Source organism: Psammomys obesus, unplaced genomic scaffold (assembly GCF_907164565.1).
Source record: "Psammomys obesus unplaced genomic scaffold, mPsaObe1.curated_primary_1811, whole genome shotgun sequence".
Taxonomy (NCBI): Eukaryota; Metazoa; Chordata; class Mammalia; order Rodentia; family Muridae; genus Psammomys; species Psammomys obesus.
This window is the reverse complement of record NW_026596091.1, coordinates 9,815,274-9,828,668: the sequence shown is the minus strand read 5'-3', so window position 1 is coordinate 9,828,668 and position 13,395 is coordinate 9,815,274. Positions and strand designations below refer to the sequence as shown.

General features: G+C 42.8%; 1 protein-coding gene across 1 annotated transcript in view; it reads left to right on the top strand.

The window, feature by feature from the left end:
• Cfap54 (cilia and flagella associated protein 54) overlaps positions 1-13,395 on the top strand; it is a 301,678-nt gene that overhangs the window by 217,559 nt on the left and 70,724 nt on the right. Inside the window, exons 60-61 of the mRNA XM_055627824.1 lie at positions 4,445-4,543; positions 5,914-6,055. Of these exons, the coding sequence (XP_055483799.1) occupies positions 4,445-4,543; positions 5,914-6,055 (241 nt within the window). The remainder of the gene's footprint in view (positions 1-4,444; positions 4,544-5,913; positions 6,056-13,395) is intronic.

The following is a 13,395-nucleotide window of genomic DNA, read 5'->3' as shown; positions in this document are numbered from 1 at the left end:
AGCATAGTCTCTTTTCTCATAGAGCTAGTGTGGGAAGACAGACTTTAAGATAACAGACAGTGAAAGAAGGGAACGAGGGAGAAGAAGGAGAAGAGAAGGCCCTTGATATGGAAACTTACAATGAGGAAATTATTTGGGTTGCTGGAATGGTAAATGAAGGTGGTGCATGATGTGGGTTCAAGATGGCAACCAAAGGTGGCACTTCGCTGTGAGGTCATGACAGGAAGTGTTAGGTAAGGAGGGAGCGGTACACAGGAGGATGCACAAGCCACGGTAGTGCTTAGAAACCGAGGTGCAGAAACATCTCCCCAAGTCTTGCTGAAGGCAGATAATGACTCCATCACTTAGGAAGCAGGCTTGAGGTTTGGGGTTTCTAACAGACTGAGGTTTGCTGGTGTGCATAGACCACTGCAGTAGCAAGGATCTTGACTGAGGGAGATCCTAGTGGCAGAAATGAGCCAGGCTGCATTGATTGACATGGTTATTGTTGTATTGTGGTAGACTTCCATATTTTATTATTCATTCTGGGAGGATATCTTTTCAGATTAGATTTGGAATACAAATATGTATTTTTTAAATATGTATTTTAAATTTTTGTTTGTTTGTTTTGAGATATGGTCTCTCTGTATAGCCCTGGATGTCTTGAAACTCTATGTAGGCCAAGCTGGCCTTAAACGCAGACTTCTACTTGCCTCTGCCTCCCAGTGCTGGGATTAAAGACATGAGCCACTGCAACTAGCTAATTTTTGAGGTGTCAAAACATGATTTAAAAGTTTTAGACAACAAGATGTGGCCACTTCAGTCTCAGTATCTCTTGCTACTAGGAGTCTCGGCTAGGGCTACCCCCATGTCTCCCCAGGAGCCTCCCCCATCCCAGATCCCATGGATGCGCCAACACTAATTTCCCTTCTCTCTCCCAACCCTCTCACCGCCCATCCTGTTCTTCCTTCGTCAGATCCCCCACCTCTGTTCTCTCCACTCCCTCTCTCACCCAGCTCCCCCTTCTTCCACTTCTGATATCTATTTTATTTCCCCTTCTCAGTGAGAATCAAGCGTCATCCCTTGAGCCCCACCTTGTTACTTGGCTTCTTTGAGTCTGTTGCTTGTAGCCGGGCAGGACTTCCAGTGGAGGGAGGGGCACACTAACCCACCCACAAAACTGTTGGCCCCAAATTTGTCTACAAGATGTGCAGGGATAAAAGATGGAACAGAGATGGAGGGAATGGCCAACCAGAGACTGGCCCAACTTGAGACCCACCCATGGGAGAGAGCCAACCCACTATTAACGATACTCTGCTATCCTTGCAGACAGGAGCCTAGCATAACTGTCATCTGACAGGCTTCATCCAGCAGCTGATGGAAACAGATGCAGAGACCCACTGCCAAACATTAGGTGGAATTCAGAGAGTCTTGTGGAAGAGTTAGGGGAAGGATTGAGGGAGCTAGAGGGGTCAAGGGCATCACAAGAAGACCTACATGGCCAGCTAACCTTGGGGGCTCATAGAGACTGAACCACCAACCAAGGAACATGCATAGACTGGTCCTAGGCCTCCTACACATATAAAGTTGATGGGCTGCTTGGGTCCTCAAGTGGGTCCCCTAACCATTGAAGCAGGGACTGTGTCTGACTTGGACTCTGTTGCGTCTCTCTGGATCCCATTTCCCTAGCAGGGTGGCCTTGTTTTGCCTCAGTGAAAGAGAAGGCACTTAGTCCTGATGGGACTTGACGTGCCAGGGTTGGTGGGTACCTGGGCAGGAGGGGGTAGGGGTGGGGAGGTGGTTGGGAGGGTGGAACTGAGAGGAGAGGAGGAAGTGGGGTTGCATTTGGGATGTAAAATGAACAAACAAATAAATTATGAAAAAAGTTTTAGGCAAATTTATTTAACCAGTAGAACTATTTATATGATAGCTGCCTTAGGTGGGTACCACCATTTAAAAAATCAAAATGTCAGAGACCATCCCTGTTCTCATTACCAGGGAACTCACTTTGACACTGAGCTGCCATGGACTCCATCTGTGCAGAAGTTCTAGGTTTTCTCCATGAATGGTCCTTGGTTGGAGTGTCAGTCTCAGAAAAGATCCCTGTGCCCAGATTTTTTTTTTCTCTTTCTCTTCTTGTGGAACTCCTGTCCCCTCCAGGTCTTTCTATCTCTTCCTTCTTTCATAAGATTCCCTGCACTGTGCCCAAAGTTTGGCTATGAGCCTCACGCTCTGCTTTGATACCCTACTGAGTAGAGTTTTTCAGAGGCCCTCTGGGGTAAGCTCCTGTCCTGTTCCCTGTTTTCTCCTTCTTCTGATGTTCATCTCATTTGCCTTTCAGAATGAGGATTGATCATCTTACCCAAGGTCCTCCTTGAACTCAGTGGTCTGTTCTTTGATCACTTCCCTCTGAGGGGAGTACAGCCTTACCAGGCCACAGAGGAAGACAATGCAGTCACTCCTGATGAGACCTGATAGGCTAGGGTCAGGTGGAAGGGGTGGAGAACCTAGGGGCATAGATGGAGAAGAGGGAGAGAGGGTGGGTTTGTGAGGGGATGATGAAGGGGGGCTACAGTTGGGATACAAAGTGAATAAATTGTAATTAATAAAAAACTAAAACAAAATAAAAGGAAATCTGTGAGACTGGAGGGATGATTTAGCAAAGGCCCGAGTTTGGTTACTAGCTCTCAACAGCAGATAAACCCAGCTCTAAATGGATCCAATGACTGATTTCTGAGGCCACCAAAAAGCTCACATGCATTTACCTATATATAAACACAAATGGGCAAGGAATAAAAAGTAATATAAATAAATTAAAATATTTAAACAAAAAAAATCAAAATGACTATAAACTAGGAATGGTTGCTCTGGTGGTATGAGAAAAAATGTTTATTGCTCATTAGAGAAAAACAAGTGGTTTTCATAGTAGTGGCAAAGTGGTAGACTCCCTGCCCTCAGGCCAAAGTTTGGCTGTGAGTCTCTGCATCTGCTTCAATCCTCTGTTGGGTGGAGTCTTTTAGACGACATCTCTGGTAGGCTCCCATCCTGTTCCCTGTCGTCTACCACTTCCGTTGTCTATCCCGTTTTCCCTTCTGAATGAGAATTGAGCATCTTCCCTAGAGTCCTCCTTGATGTTTAGCTTCTTTTAGGTCTCTAGATTTTAATGTTTACCCTATATCATATGATTAATATCCACTTATAAGTGAGTATATACCATGCCAGTCTTTCTGCTTCTGGGTTACCTCACTCAGGATGATCTTTTCTAGTTCCATCTATTTGCCTGAAATTTTCATTATTTCCTCGCTTTTAACAGCTGAGCAGTGTTCCATCGTGTAAATGTACCACAATTTCTGTATCCATTCTTCAGTTGAGGGACATCTAGGTTGTTTCCAGATTCTGGCTATTACAAATAAAGCTGCTATAAATACAGTAGAGCAAATGAAGGATATTTTGTTGTATGGTTGAACATCTTTCAGATCAAAGACTTTTGATGACAGCTTCTATTTCCTGGGGTATATAGGACTATTTAATTTTTTTTACCTGATCTTGATTTAACTTTGGTAAATGGAATCTATCAAGAAAATTGTCCATTTCATTTAAATTTCCAAATTTTTTGCATAGAGGCTTTTGAAGTAGGACCTAATGATCCTTTGGATTTCCTCATTGTATGTTGTTATGTTCCCTTTTCATTTCTGATTTTGTTGCTTTGATTAGTGTCTCTCTGCCTTTTAGTTCATTTAGCTGAGGGTTTATCTGTCTTGTTGATTTTCTCAAAGAATCAGCTCTTGGTTTACTTGATTCTTTGAATTGTTCTCTTTGTTTCTAATTCATTGATTTCAGTCCTGAGTTTGATTATTTCCAGCCATCTTCTACTCTTAAGTGTGTCTATTTCATTCTTTCTTTATTTTTTCTAGCCCCTTTAGCATTTTTCAGAACAAAAATTAATATCAAAATCTGCTGAGTCACTCAGGAGGCTGAGTCCAGAGAATCTTGTGTTTGTAGCCAACAGGGCTATGAGACCCATGTCAAAACAACAGAAAAGCAGCACAGATTTGAATATTCTCATTTCTGTTCCCTTTCCCCACAATATATTTTGTGTAAATAATCTCTACTAAAATTCATTTGACATCACTTAAAAAGATATTTTTTTAACTTAACACATAATTCAAGTATACTCATTATAGAAAATTAGAGAAAATGCAATTACTTAAGACTTGGAGTACTTTCTGCTTATATGTATAGAACTATGTGAGTACATTTTGAAAAAGTAGGATCATACTTGTGTACAAGTTTGTAACACATAGTTTTCTTTCTGATGTATTTTAAATATCACTTCATGACAATAATATATTGTACTTCTTGATGCCTATTATTCCATCAACTTTTCATCTGGAGATAATGAGAATGTTTGTCAAGAAACACTTAGACACTCTTTACCCTAAGTGCTGTCTATTTAATATATTAGGCTATTTCCAGAAGGCATAGCTCTGTTAAGGAACCAGTAGCAAGTCGATTTGAGATGTGCAGCACACTGGCCTGGATTGCAATACGAGCGGCTGCACAGGTTAGTGTGTACATATTGACTTTCCTGTTGTATTTGTCCTCCATTGTTGCTTTGCCTGTGTTCTCCATTGATAATGTTCCTCGCTGTCTTGCCTGTGTTATCTGCTGTTGACTGTTCCTGTTGTCCTGGCCATGTCCTTCACTAATGACTTCTCCTGCTGCCTCGTCTGTTTCCTCCATTGTTGATACTCTGTTATCTTTCCTGTGCTCTCCACCTATCAGCTGACATAGCAATCCATTGCATGTGCTTTAGAGAAAGAAGTTATGCTTGCGGAGGGATTTCTATCTGCCATGTCTGTTTGGAGGCTTTAGAAACAGTCTCCACACCTGTGTAGCATTTATAATAGCTAGTAACCAGACACAATGGTTTCCATTTTCCCTTAATGAGATGTTGCATATACATCTGTACCAGTTCAACATTTTGGCAAATGCATGTCACAACTGTGTAATGTAGCTTATTTAAAGTGACTTATACATTAATTAAACTGTCAAAGCTAACCAGTTCGCTTGACTGTGATGCATATTTCACATGTCGGGGATCACATATTATTTTTTCATGTTGTGAGTTCTCTTTTCTTCCAATGTATCTTAGAGTTTCTATTCTTGCAAAGAAATACATGAGCACTGAAGGTGTTATAAAAGAAAACATTTAATTGAGGCTGGCCTACAACTTCAGAGATTTAGTCCATTATCATCACAGTAGAAAGCATGGCAGTGTGCAGGCAGATATGATGCTAGAGAAAGAGCTGAGAGTTCTACATCCAGATCAGCAGGCAGCAGAAAAAGATTGAGCCACTAGGCATGGCTTGAGCTTCTGAGACCTCTAAGTCCACCCTTAGTGACACACTTCCTCCAACAAAGCCACACATACTCCAGCAAAGCCACACCTCATAATAGTGCCACTGGAGCCATTTTCTTTCAAAGCACCACACAATGTATATTGAATATTATTTTATGAATTCATGTCTTCCTGATTACCATCTCTGTCCGTATTGTGCTTCTGTAACAGAAGAGCATACTGGATAATTCATGTTAAACATGGATCTACTGACTCACAGTTCTTGAGACTGGTAGGTCTAAGATCAAGGGCTGGCACCTCGCGAGGGCCTTCTTGCTCTATAATTGCATGGCAGAAGGTAGAAGTGCAAGAACAGAAATAAAATGGGGAGTCAGCTTCTCCTGTTAGAAGGAGCCTTCTTGGCAACCATGTTTTAGGGCTGGGCTCTCTTGACCTAATCATCGCTCTAAAAAGTTCGCCCTCCTCCTGGTGTCATCGTGGGGATCAAACTCCTAGCACACGAACTTGTAGGTGCAGGGTCAAGCCACAGCCTTTACTAATACATAACATGAATTCTAATATGTTCATTCCAGGCCAGTGAATCTGTACTCGCAGTCAACCTCCTGATTGGAAAGAAGAATGCCAGAATTGACAAAATTAATCAGGTGGTAATGCCAAACATTCCAGAGTTCGCCACTGTGGATCTTGTGTCTTCATATACAGATTATTTACTTGGTATGTTTGAATGTCTCTACAGAACCTAACCAGAACCTTCTCTGTGTAACATGCAGCCAAGTTTGGAAGACTTTATCATTGTGATTTGCTAGCCTTTTGCTTAGAGGATATAATGGTTTGGGGAGTTTCCTGGGTCCTAGGACCAGTTGCCAAGAGTTTGCTCAGTTCAGTACCTGACTGTACATATGTGTCACTAAGCTGGCTGCTGCACAGCAGGGCTCTGGGAATAATACAACCTCATTTGTTTATTGTCATACATACTCATGTCATATGGTACCTCCAGGGAATGTTTTTGTTTAAGGGAGTTTCTCTGATCCTCCTCTCTAAAACATTCACTGACTTGCTTTCCTAGTGCTACTTAGTCTTATTAGAATTTTTACATTTGCGCGTATGTTTGAGCATGTGTATTTAAGTGTGTCATTCATTCACCAGCTTTCCCAAGAGCAAGGCCTGCACTATTTTATTTCATCTACACTGAGCACACCATCATTTTCACATGCCAAACATCCAATCTGTTAAATGAACTGATGAATGCCAGGTGGCTAGAGTTTAAGATCGACCTTACTTCTGATTTTTTTAAACAACTTTCACTTATCTATGGTTAATTCCTTTGTTAGTAAACTATAATATTATCAGCATTAATGTGTTTAAGATTCATTTATGTGTTTTTTTTCATTCACTTGTCAAAAATATTTATTGAATGCTTCTCATGTGCTGAAACAGGTGAGAAGGAGCAAGAGGGTGCTGCTCTGTAAGACTCTTTTCTCTGTTCTTTGTGTCTCTCTCTCTCTCTCTCTGTGTGTGTGTGTGTGTGTGTGTGCTAAATATTAAGCCAAAGAAGATGCACATAGTCTCTTTAATCCAGCCAAGTGGCAGCATCTCCCTCCCAGCCCCAGGGATCAGCTTCCTTTGCTGAAAGCTTGCCCTTCAGTGATGCTCTCACATCTCACTCACATCACTTGCCTTTCCAAGCTTCTTCAAGCTTCTTCCAGATGATTCTGTGGCCAAAACAACCTCCCATGCAACAGTGCTTTGTTGGAGGTCAAATAATTAGATAGCCTTCTTATACTGAGACTTTATCCTTAGACCTTCATGTGTTCTGTCATACCTGGTAGACTTTCACCACCTTGTGCTTCTAGGTTGTGACACACCTCCATCTTGGTGCTCCCTTTCCTTGGCATCTTATAGTTTCCTAGAGACAATGCCTCTGGCCCTGCACCAAGCAGTCTAGAAAACTGGGTCTGGTCACATGCCTCATGCTTCCAGCATGGTTTCCTCTTCTACCAGATCCTCATTAATTCCAAATAATGTGTCCACTTTATTTTACTCGTTTCCTTCATTCTACTCCTTGACCTTCTTTAAGGATAACAAGGTTCATCTGAGATGGACTGAGCCTCACTCAGTGACTTACAGCTAAGGACATCTTCTCCCTTCACCTGTGCTCTGCCTCAGGCTACAGATGGCACTCACCCATGCTTCATGAGCATCCACTATGGGCCCCAATTTGTAGAGCTCATGGTTACCCACAGCAGATACTGGGGCAAGAGCCAGAGGTCAGATCACCCAGGCTTGCTGAAGGCCCATCTCATCAACCTATCCCACTGCTTATAGCAGTGTTCAGTGTGAGCAAGGCAGGGACATGTGCTCTACCTGCAGGAGTGAGATTTCTGTGAATGTTTGTTGGATGATAATCTACACTATCACTCAGGAAATACAGTGTCTAGGGCCATGGTTCTCAAACTGTGGGTCACAACCCCCATGGGGGAACCCACAGGATGCTGGATATTATGTATGTCAGACATTAAGACTCATAACTGTGGTTGGGGTCACCACAGCATGAGGAACTGTATTAAAGGGTCACTGCATTAGGAAGGTTGAGAACCACTAGTCTAGAGGCTACCTCAGAAGAACCATGAGCATCTGCGTGGAAAGACATGAAAAGTTGTTGCCATGATCAACTACTGATGTCAGCCATGGGTACACAATGCAGGAAGGCATTTTGTAAACCAACTGATATCAGTCAGTCTGGCTGAGTCATTTTCATCTTAGCTTAATGCTAGAAGTTGGATGTTTTTGTTCTCTGTAGACAGCTTTCCTAGCACACATTCCAGTTTCTTCAGTTTCTGCTTTAGACCATTAACACTCCTTTAGTATTTTAACTATGAAATTGCTCGGTTGTAAAGTCTAATCTGTTTTTCATTTTACCTTGCATAAAGAATATTAATCTTGCCCTCCAGTCTTTTCCTGGCAGGCTGATAATTAATGCATGTTGATGACTTCGCTCATTTCATTATTTGGGTTGGAAGGAAGTTCTGAATTCCCACCTGATTTACACAAATACACAGATGGCCATGAAGTTCATATTAAAATGACTTGCTAAAGGGAAAAAGCACTCAACAACAACAAATAAAACTTGTTTGATTTCCTGCTCATTAGCATAAATTAGCATCCAGAAGAAAACCTCACTAATCTAGCTTTAAACAATATTAGTATTCACCTACACAGGAGGTGATGAACAATAAGGTTGAGAACCACTAGTCAATATTGAAATAGTAAGCTCAAGGATTCTTGGTTCCATTTGTTGACTAGCCTGCATCTTGTCTTACCAGCCCCAAAATGACAGCACTTGCCATGTGGGCCCGTGTTTAGATTCAGCAGGAGAGCATTCATTAGCTGCTAACATTGAAGTTAATGTTCAGATATACTAGTCTGTTGAGAACTCAATAGTTTTGTGTACAGAGCACAGTACCAGATAATCTTTGCCTCTCTCCCTTCCTTCCCACTCCTTTGCTGTGGTACAGAGAGAATCCAGTCTTAAGCTTGCTATTCCAATATTGAGCTACACCACAAGTCCTGCCCCCAGTGAGGTCCATCAGAGAGGAGTCATGGAACAAAGAAAGTGGAGAAGCAGGTTTTATCTTCCATGAGCTTCTAGCTGTGGGCAGTTATAAACAGGCATACACACTGAAAAAATACAAAGCCATATTTTAGAAAACTCTAACAATGAAAACAGGACTACTGTACCAGAATCTAAGTGGATGTCTTTTGTGGAAAGTTGGGAACACTCAGAATGGCGTCAGAGTTCCCTTGGAGCATGCTGTTCACCTAGGAATAGTCAACTATAGGACAGATGCAAATCAGTGCCAGATGGGAGGGGAATCAGATGTACTTGACAATGCAATTCAAGACCTGAATTGTAATGACAGAACAGCCACTTGTGGAAGGTGAAGTTCCTTGCCAGAGCCTAAGAGCGATAATAGGCATTGATGGGACACTGAAAAATTTCAGCAGGATTCTTGGTTCCATTTGTTGACTATCTTGCCCCTTGTCTTGCCAGCTCCAAAATGATAGCACTTTCCACGTGGGCCCATGTTTAAGATTCAGCAAGAGAACATTCATTAGCTGCTAACATTGCAGTTATGTTCAAATATACACAATCCTCTAGTCTTGATTTTCTTGTGGCCTTAATATTAATTCAGCAGGGATAAAAAAAATATTAAATTCTGTAAGACACTTGAAATTAAAAGTACCATTTTGGATTAGTGGTTTCTGATACAGCCTTTCACAGCTAAATACACATAAGATACAGAAAGCTACGAATGCAGGCCACTTGGATGAACTCTCAGTCAAGACTATAACGACTAGTGGAACAGAGCTGAGGACACAGTTGGTGCTTAGTGTGTGCTTTACCTCCTGAAACATAGCTGGGGCTCTCCTCTGCCCCACTTGGTCTTTAGTCAGAGATGGACTCCATTTCTGTGCAATTACCTCATTCTCTTTTTCCTTCCAGATGCCATTAGTACCAGAGAAGTGGACTGACACATTTTATACTCAAATCCCAACTAGTTACATCATTTATCTATGGGACAGACAAAAATCCACCTGTGCTTGAATAGTGGAAGGGTGGTGTGTGTGTGTGTGTGTGTGTGTGTGTGTGTGTGTCTGCCCATCTATGTGCTTTATCACTTGAGAGTATTATAGAAGCAATTACTGAGGCATGATGAGACCCAACTGCAGTGAGGCAGAGCTGTCCTTGTCGTGTGTCTACAAAAGTCTATCAACTCCACTGAAGAGATATGTCACTGATCACTTAAATCTGAGAAGGGAGCAGGAGACATATCATAGGGGTTGAAGAGATTGCTTTACATGTGTGAGACCCAGTGAATGGGTCCCCAATACCCACATAAACATTGTGTGTGTATGGTGGCCCATTTTTAATCCCAGCAGATATGAGATCTTCAGGTCAAGTCAGACAAGTTAGCTAGACTAGCCAAATAAGCTCTGAGCTCAACAACAAAAAGCCCCTTTGTCTTAGTGAAAAGAAAATGGCCAGCAACTGAGGAAACTACCCAACATCGACATTTGTCTTTCACACATAGGTACACAGATCTCACCCTTACAGAAATCCATATATCCATGTTCACCATACATATGTACACATGTAAAAAAAAGCTGAGAAGAGACGGTGCCATGGGTACTAGTCAACTGTCAACATTATCAGTTTTTAAGGCAATAGATACTAGACCCGATAGTCATAATGGAAAACAAAAAGCGAGATGACGCAATGGGATGCCATCTTCCTGAAGATGGACAGGAAGATGTGCACACACACACACACACACACACGCACACGCACACGCACACACACACACACACACACACACACACACACACACACACGCAAAACCAAAATCCTTAGCAGGGCTCCACAACCAACTAAGGACTGACAATAGCAGAAAGGCTGAAGGCTGGACCACCAGCTGATAACAACAGGTGCCTTATCCTCTAGGAAAAAAAAAATCTAGTGAGAGCGTCAGTGATGCACATTTTTATAAAGAAAGCAAGACACTGAAGTAATGAAGCTTAGCTGTCGTTCACTGTTGCTTCAGTCCCTCATCTACGCAGCTCTGAAGGCAGCATTGTTAAGCATCATGTTAGATGAGAAGACATGCCACGGGACTTTGATACTGGAGTGTAGTTTTAGAGTTAAGGGGATTTAACTGATTTGAAACCCCCTCCTGCCCCCTCTAAAGTCAAGCACAGAGCAATTCTGCGAAGGGAACAGAGTTTGTTTTAATTCCTGGCTGAGCTCGACAGCAGAAAAACATAACCTTGGTTTTTTTTTGTTGTTGTTGTTGTTGTTTTAATTTTTTATAAATTAAACCTTGTTTTTTAAAAAGGGAGTATTTTTTTTTTTTATTTGGGGGCAGAACAGGAATAGCCAGAGGTCCTCCCTGGAGGGGTGGGGTTAGGGCTTTGCTGCCTGTTCATGGATGTGGGTGGAAGGGCCTCATGGAGGAGGGAAAACACCCACCCGCAGGGTGTTGGAGTTCATAATAGGTTAGGCCTTGAGTTGGGGGTCTCGATCCAGCTGGGAGGAGTCAGAAACCCACTCTGATTTTAAGGGGGGGCGGGGGGAACTCCACAGTCCTGTTAAAGCATGGCCTCTCGTGTACCGCTGTCCAGATTCCACCCTTTACTGGGTGTAAATTGAGAAAGTTATCTAGCATACTTGATTCTGGGCTCTTATTTGCAAATGGAAAGGAAGGGTGGTTCTGCATCAAATATAAAATGCACATAAGATACTTAGTGTAACAGTATATACTCACTTATAAGTGGATATTAAACATATAAAATAGGATAAACATGATAAAATTGTACACCTAAAGAAGCTAACCAAGGAGATCCCTGGGTAAGATGATCAATCCTCACTCAGAAAGACAAACTGGATGGACACTGGAAGAAAGAGATAACAGGAAAACAGGACTGGAGCCTAACCCAGAGACACTCTGAAAGACTCCACCCAGCAGCCTATCAAAGCAGATGCTGAGACTCATAACTAAGCTTTGGGCAGAATGCAGGGAATCTTATGAAAGAGGGGGGAGATAGTAAGACCTGGAGGGCACAGGGGCTCCACAAGGAGACCAACAGAACTAAAAATCTGGGCACAGGGGTCTTTTCTGACATAGATACTCCAACCAAGGACCATGCATGGAGATAACCTAGAACACCCTGTTCAGATGTAGCCCATGGCAGCTCAGTATCTAAGTGGGTTCCTAGTAAAGGGAACAAGGACAGTCTCTGACATGATCGTAGATCACCTCCGCCTGAGGGAGGAGCAGCCTTGCCTGGCCACAGAGGATGACAATGCAGCCACTCCTGATGAAACCTGATAAGCTAGGGTCAGATGGAAGCGGAGGAGGACCTCCCCTATCAGTGGACTTGGAGAGGGACAGGGAGGAGATAAGGGAGGGAGGGTAGGATTGGAAAGGAATGAGGGAGGGGACTACAGCTGGGATATAAAATGAATAAACTGTAATTAATATAAAAAATAGAAATTAAAAAAATAAGGGGGGAACTCACTCCAAGGAAACAGCTTGGGGAAAGTAGTGTGCACTGTCTCAGGAGCAGAGGAAGGCAGAGGGCTCTGGCTGGGACCCATGGCAACAGTCGCAAAGGGGTGCTCCCCAGTGCAGGGCATGAGGACCCTTCCCCTCTCTTCCCTAGTCCTCCTGAAGGCAGTTTCAGAACAACTGTGGATCACAAAGAGGAAAAAAAAACTGTCGCCTTTTAGTCAGAAAAAAATTTATTCAGTGAAGCAAAATTTATCTGGTTTTAATTTCCCTTTGTGATGTTGAAGATCACAACTGTAGTCGTGTAGGTGGAGAATCTTTTCTTTTAATGAAATGTTGTGATAAGAATTTCTTTCTCGATAGAGACTCAAGGGTGTGGGGAGAAAGTCCGCATCTGTGTTCACTTTGACTCAGGTCCTAGTTTTCCTGGCGAGCAGTCGCTGCGCCAGTCCCTGGTCCTGCTCTAACACAAGCTGGGCAGAACATGACTTTATCATGCATGTTGGAAGTCAGATATCCAAAATGAGTGTCTCTGGGTTAGGGTCAGGGGGACAGCTCCCTAAGAAGACCAAGGGAGCATCTCTGCTATAGGCCACCCAAGTTTCTTGACATTTGTGTCCTTCCTCCGTCTTCCAAACCAACATTTTTAACTCACCCTGACATTTTGTGCTCTGCCTGTCATGACCCCGTGATGATGCTGGGCCATCTGGATAACCCAGGGTAGTCTTCCAATCTTTAGGAGGGTTAAAGAGAACCTTCATTTGATCTGACAAACTTAGTTCTCCATTGCCATATGCTTCATGCATTGACAGGTCCTGGATATTGAGATGTGGGCATCTTTATGGTCATCTTCCGTCCTGTGCACTCAGCTTCATACGTTCCCCCCAGAGCCACTGCACATCTAGACTGTTGGTTCTAGAGCAGAGGTCAGAATCCCTGGCTCCTTGACACAAGAAGGACGTCTCTGGGGTTTTTAATGATGCTAAT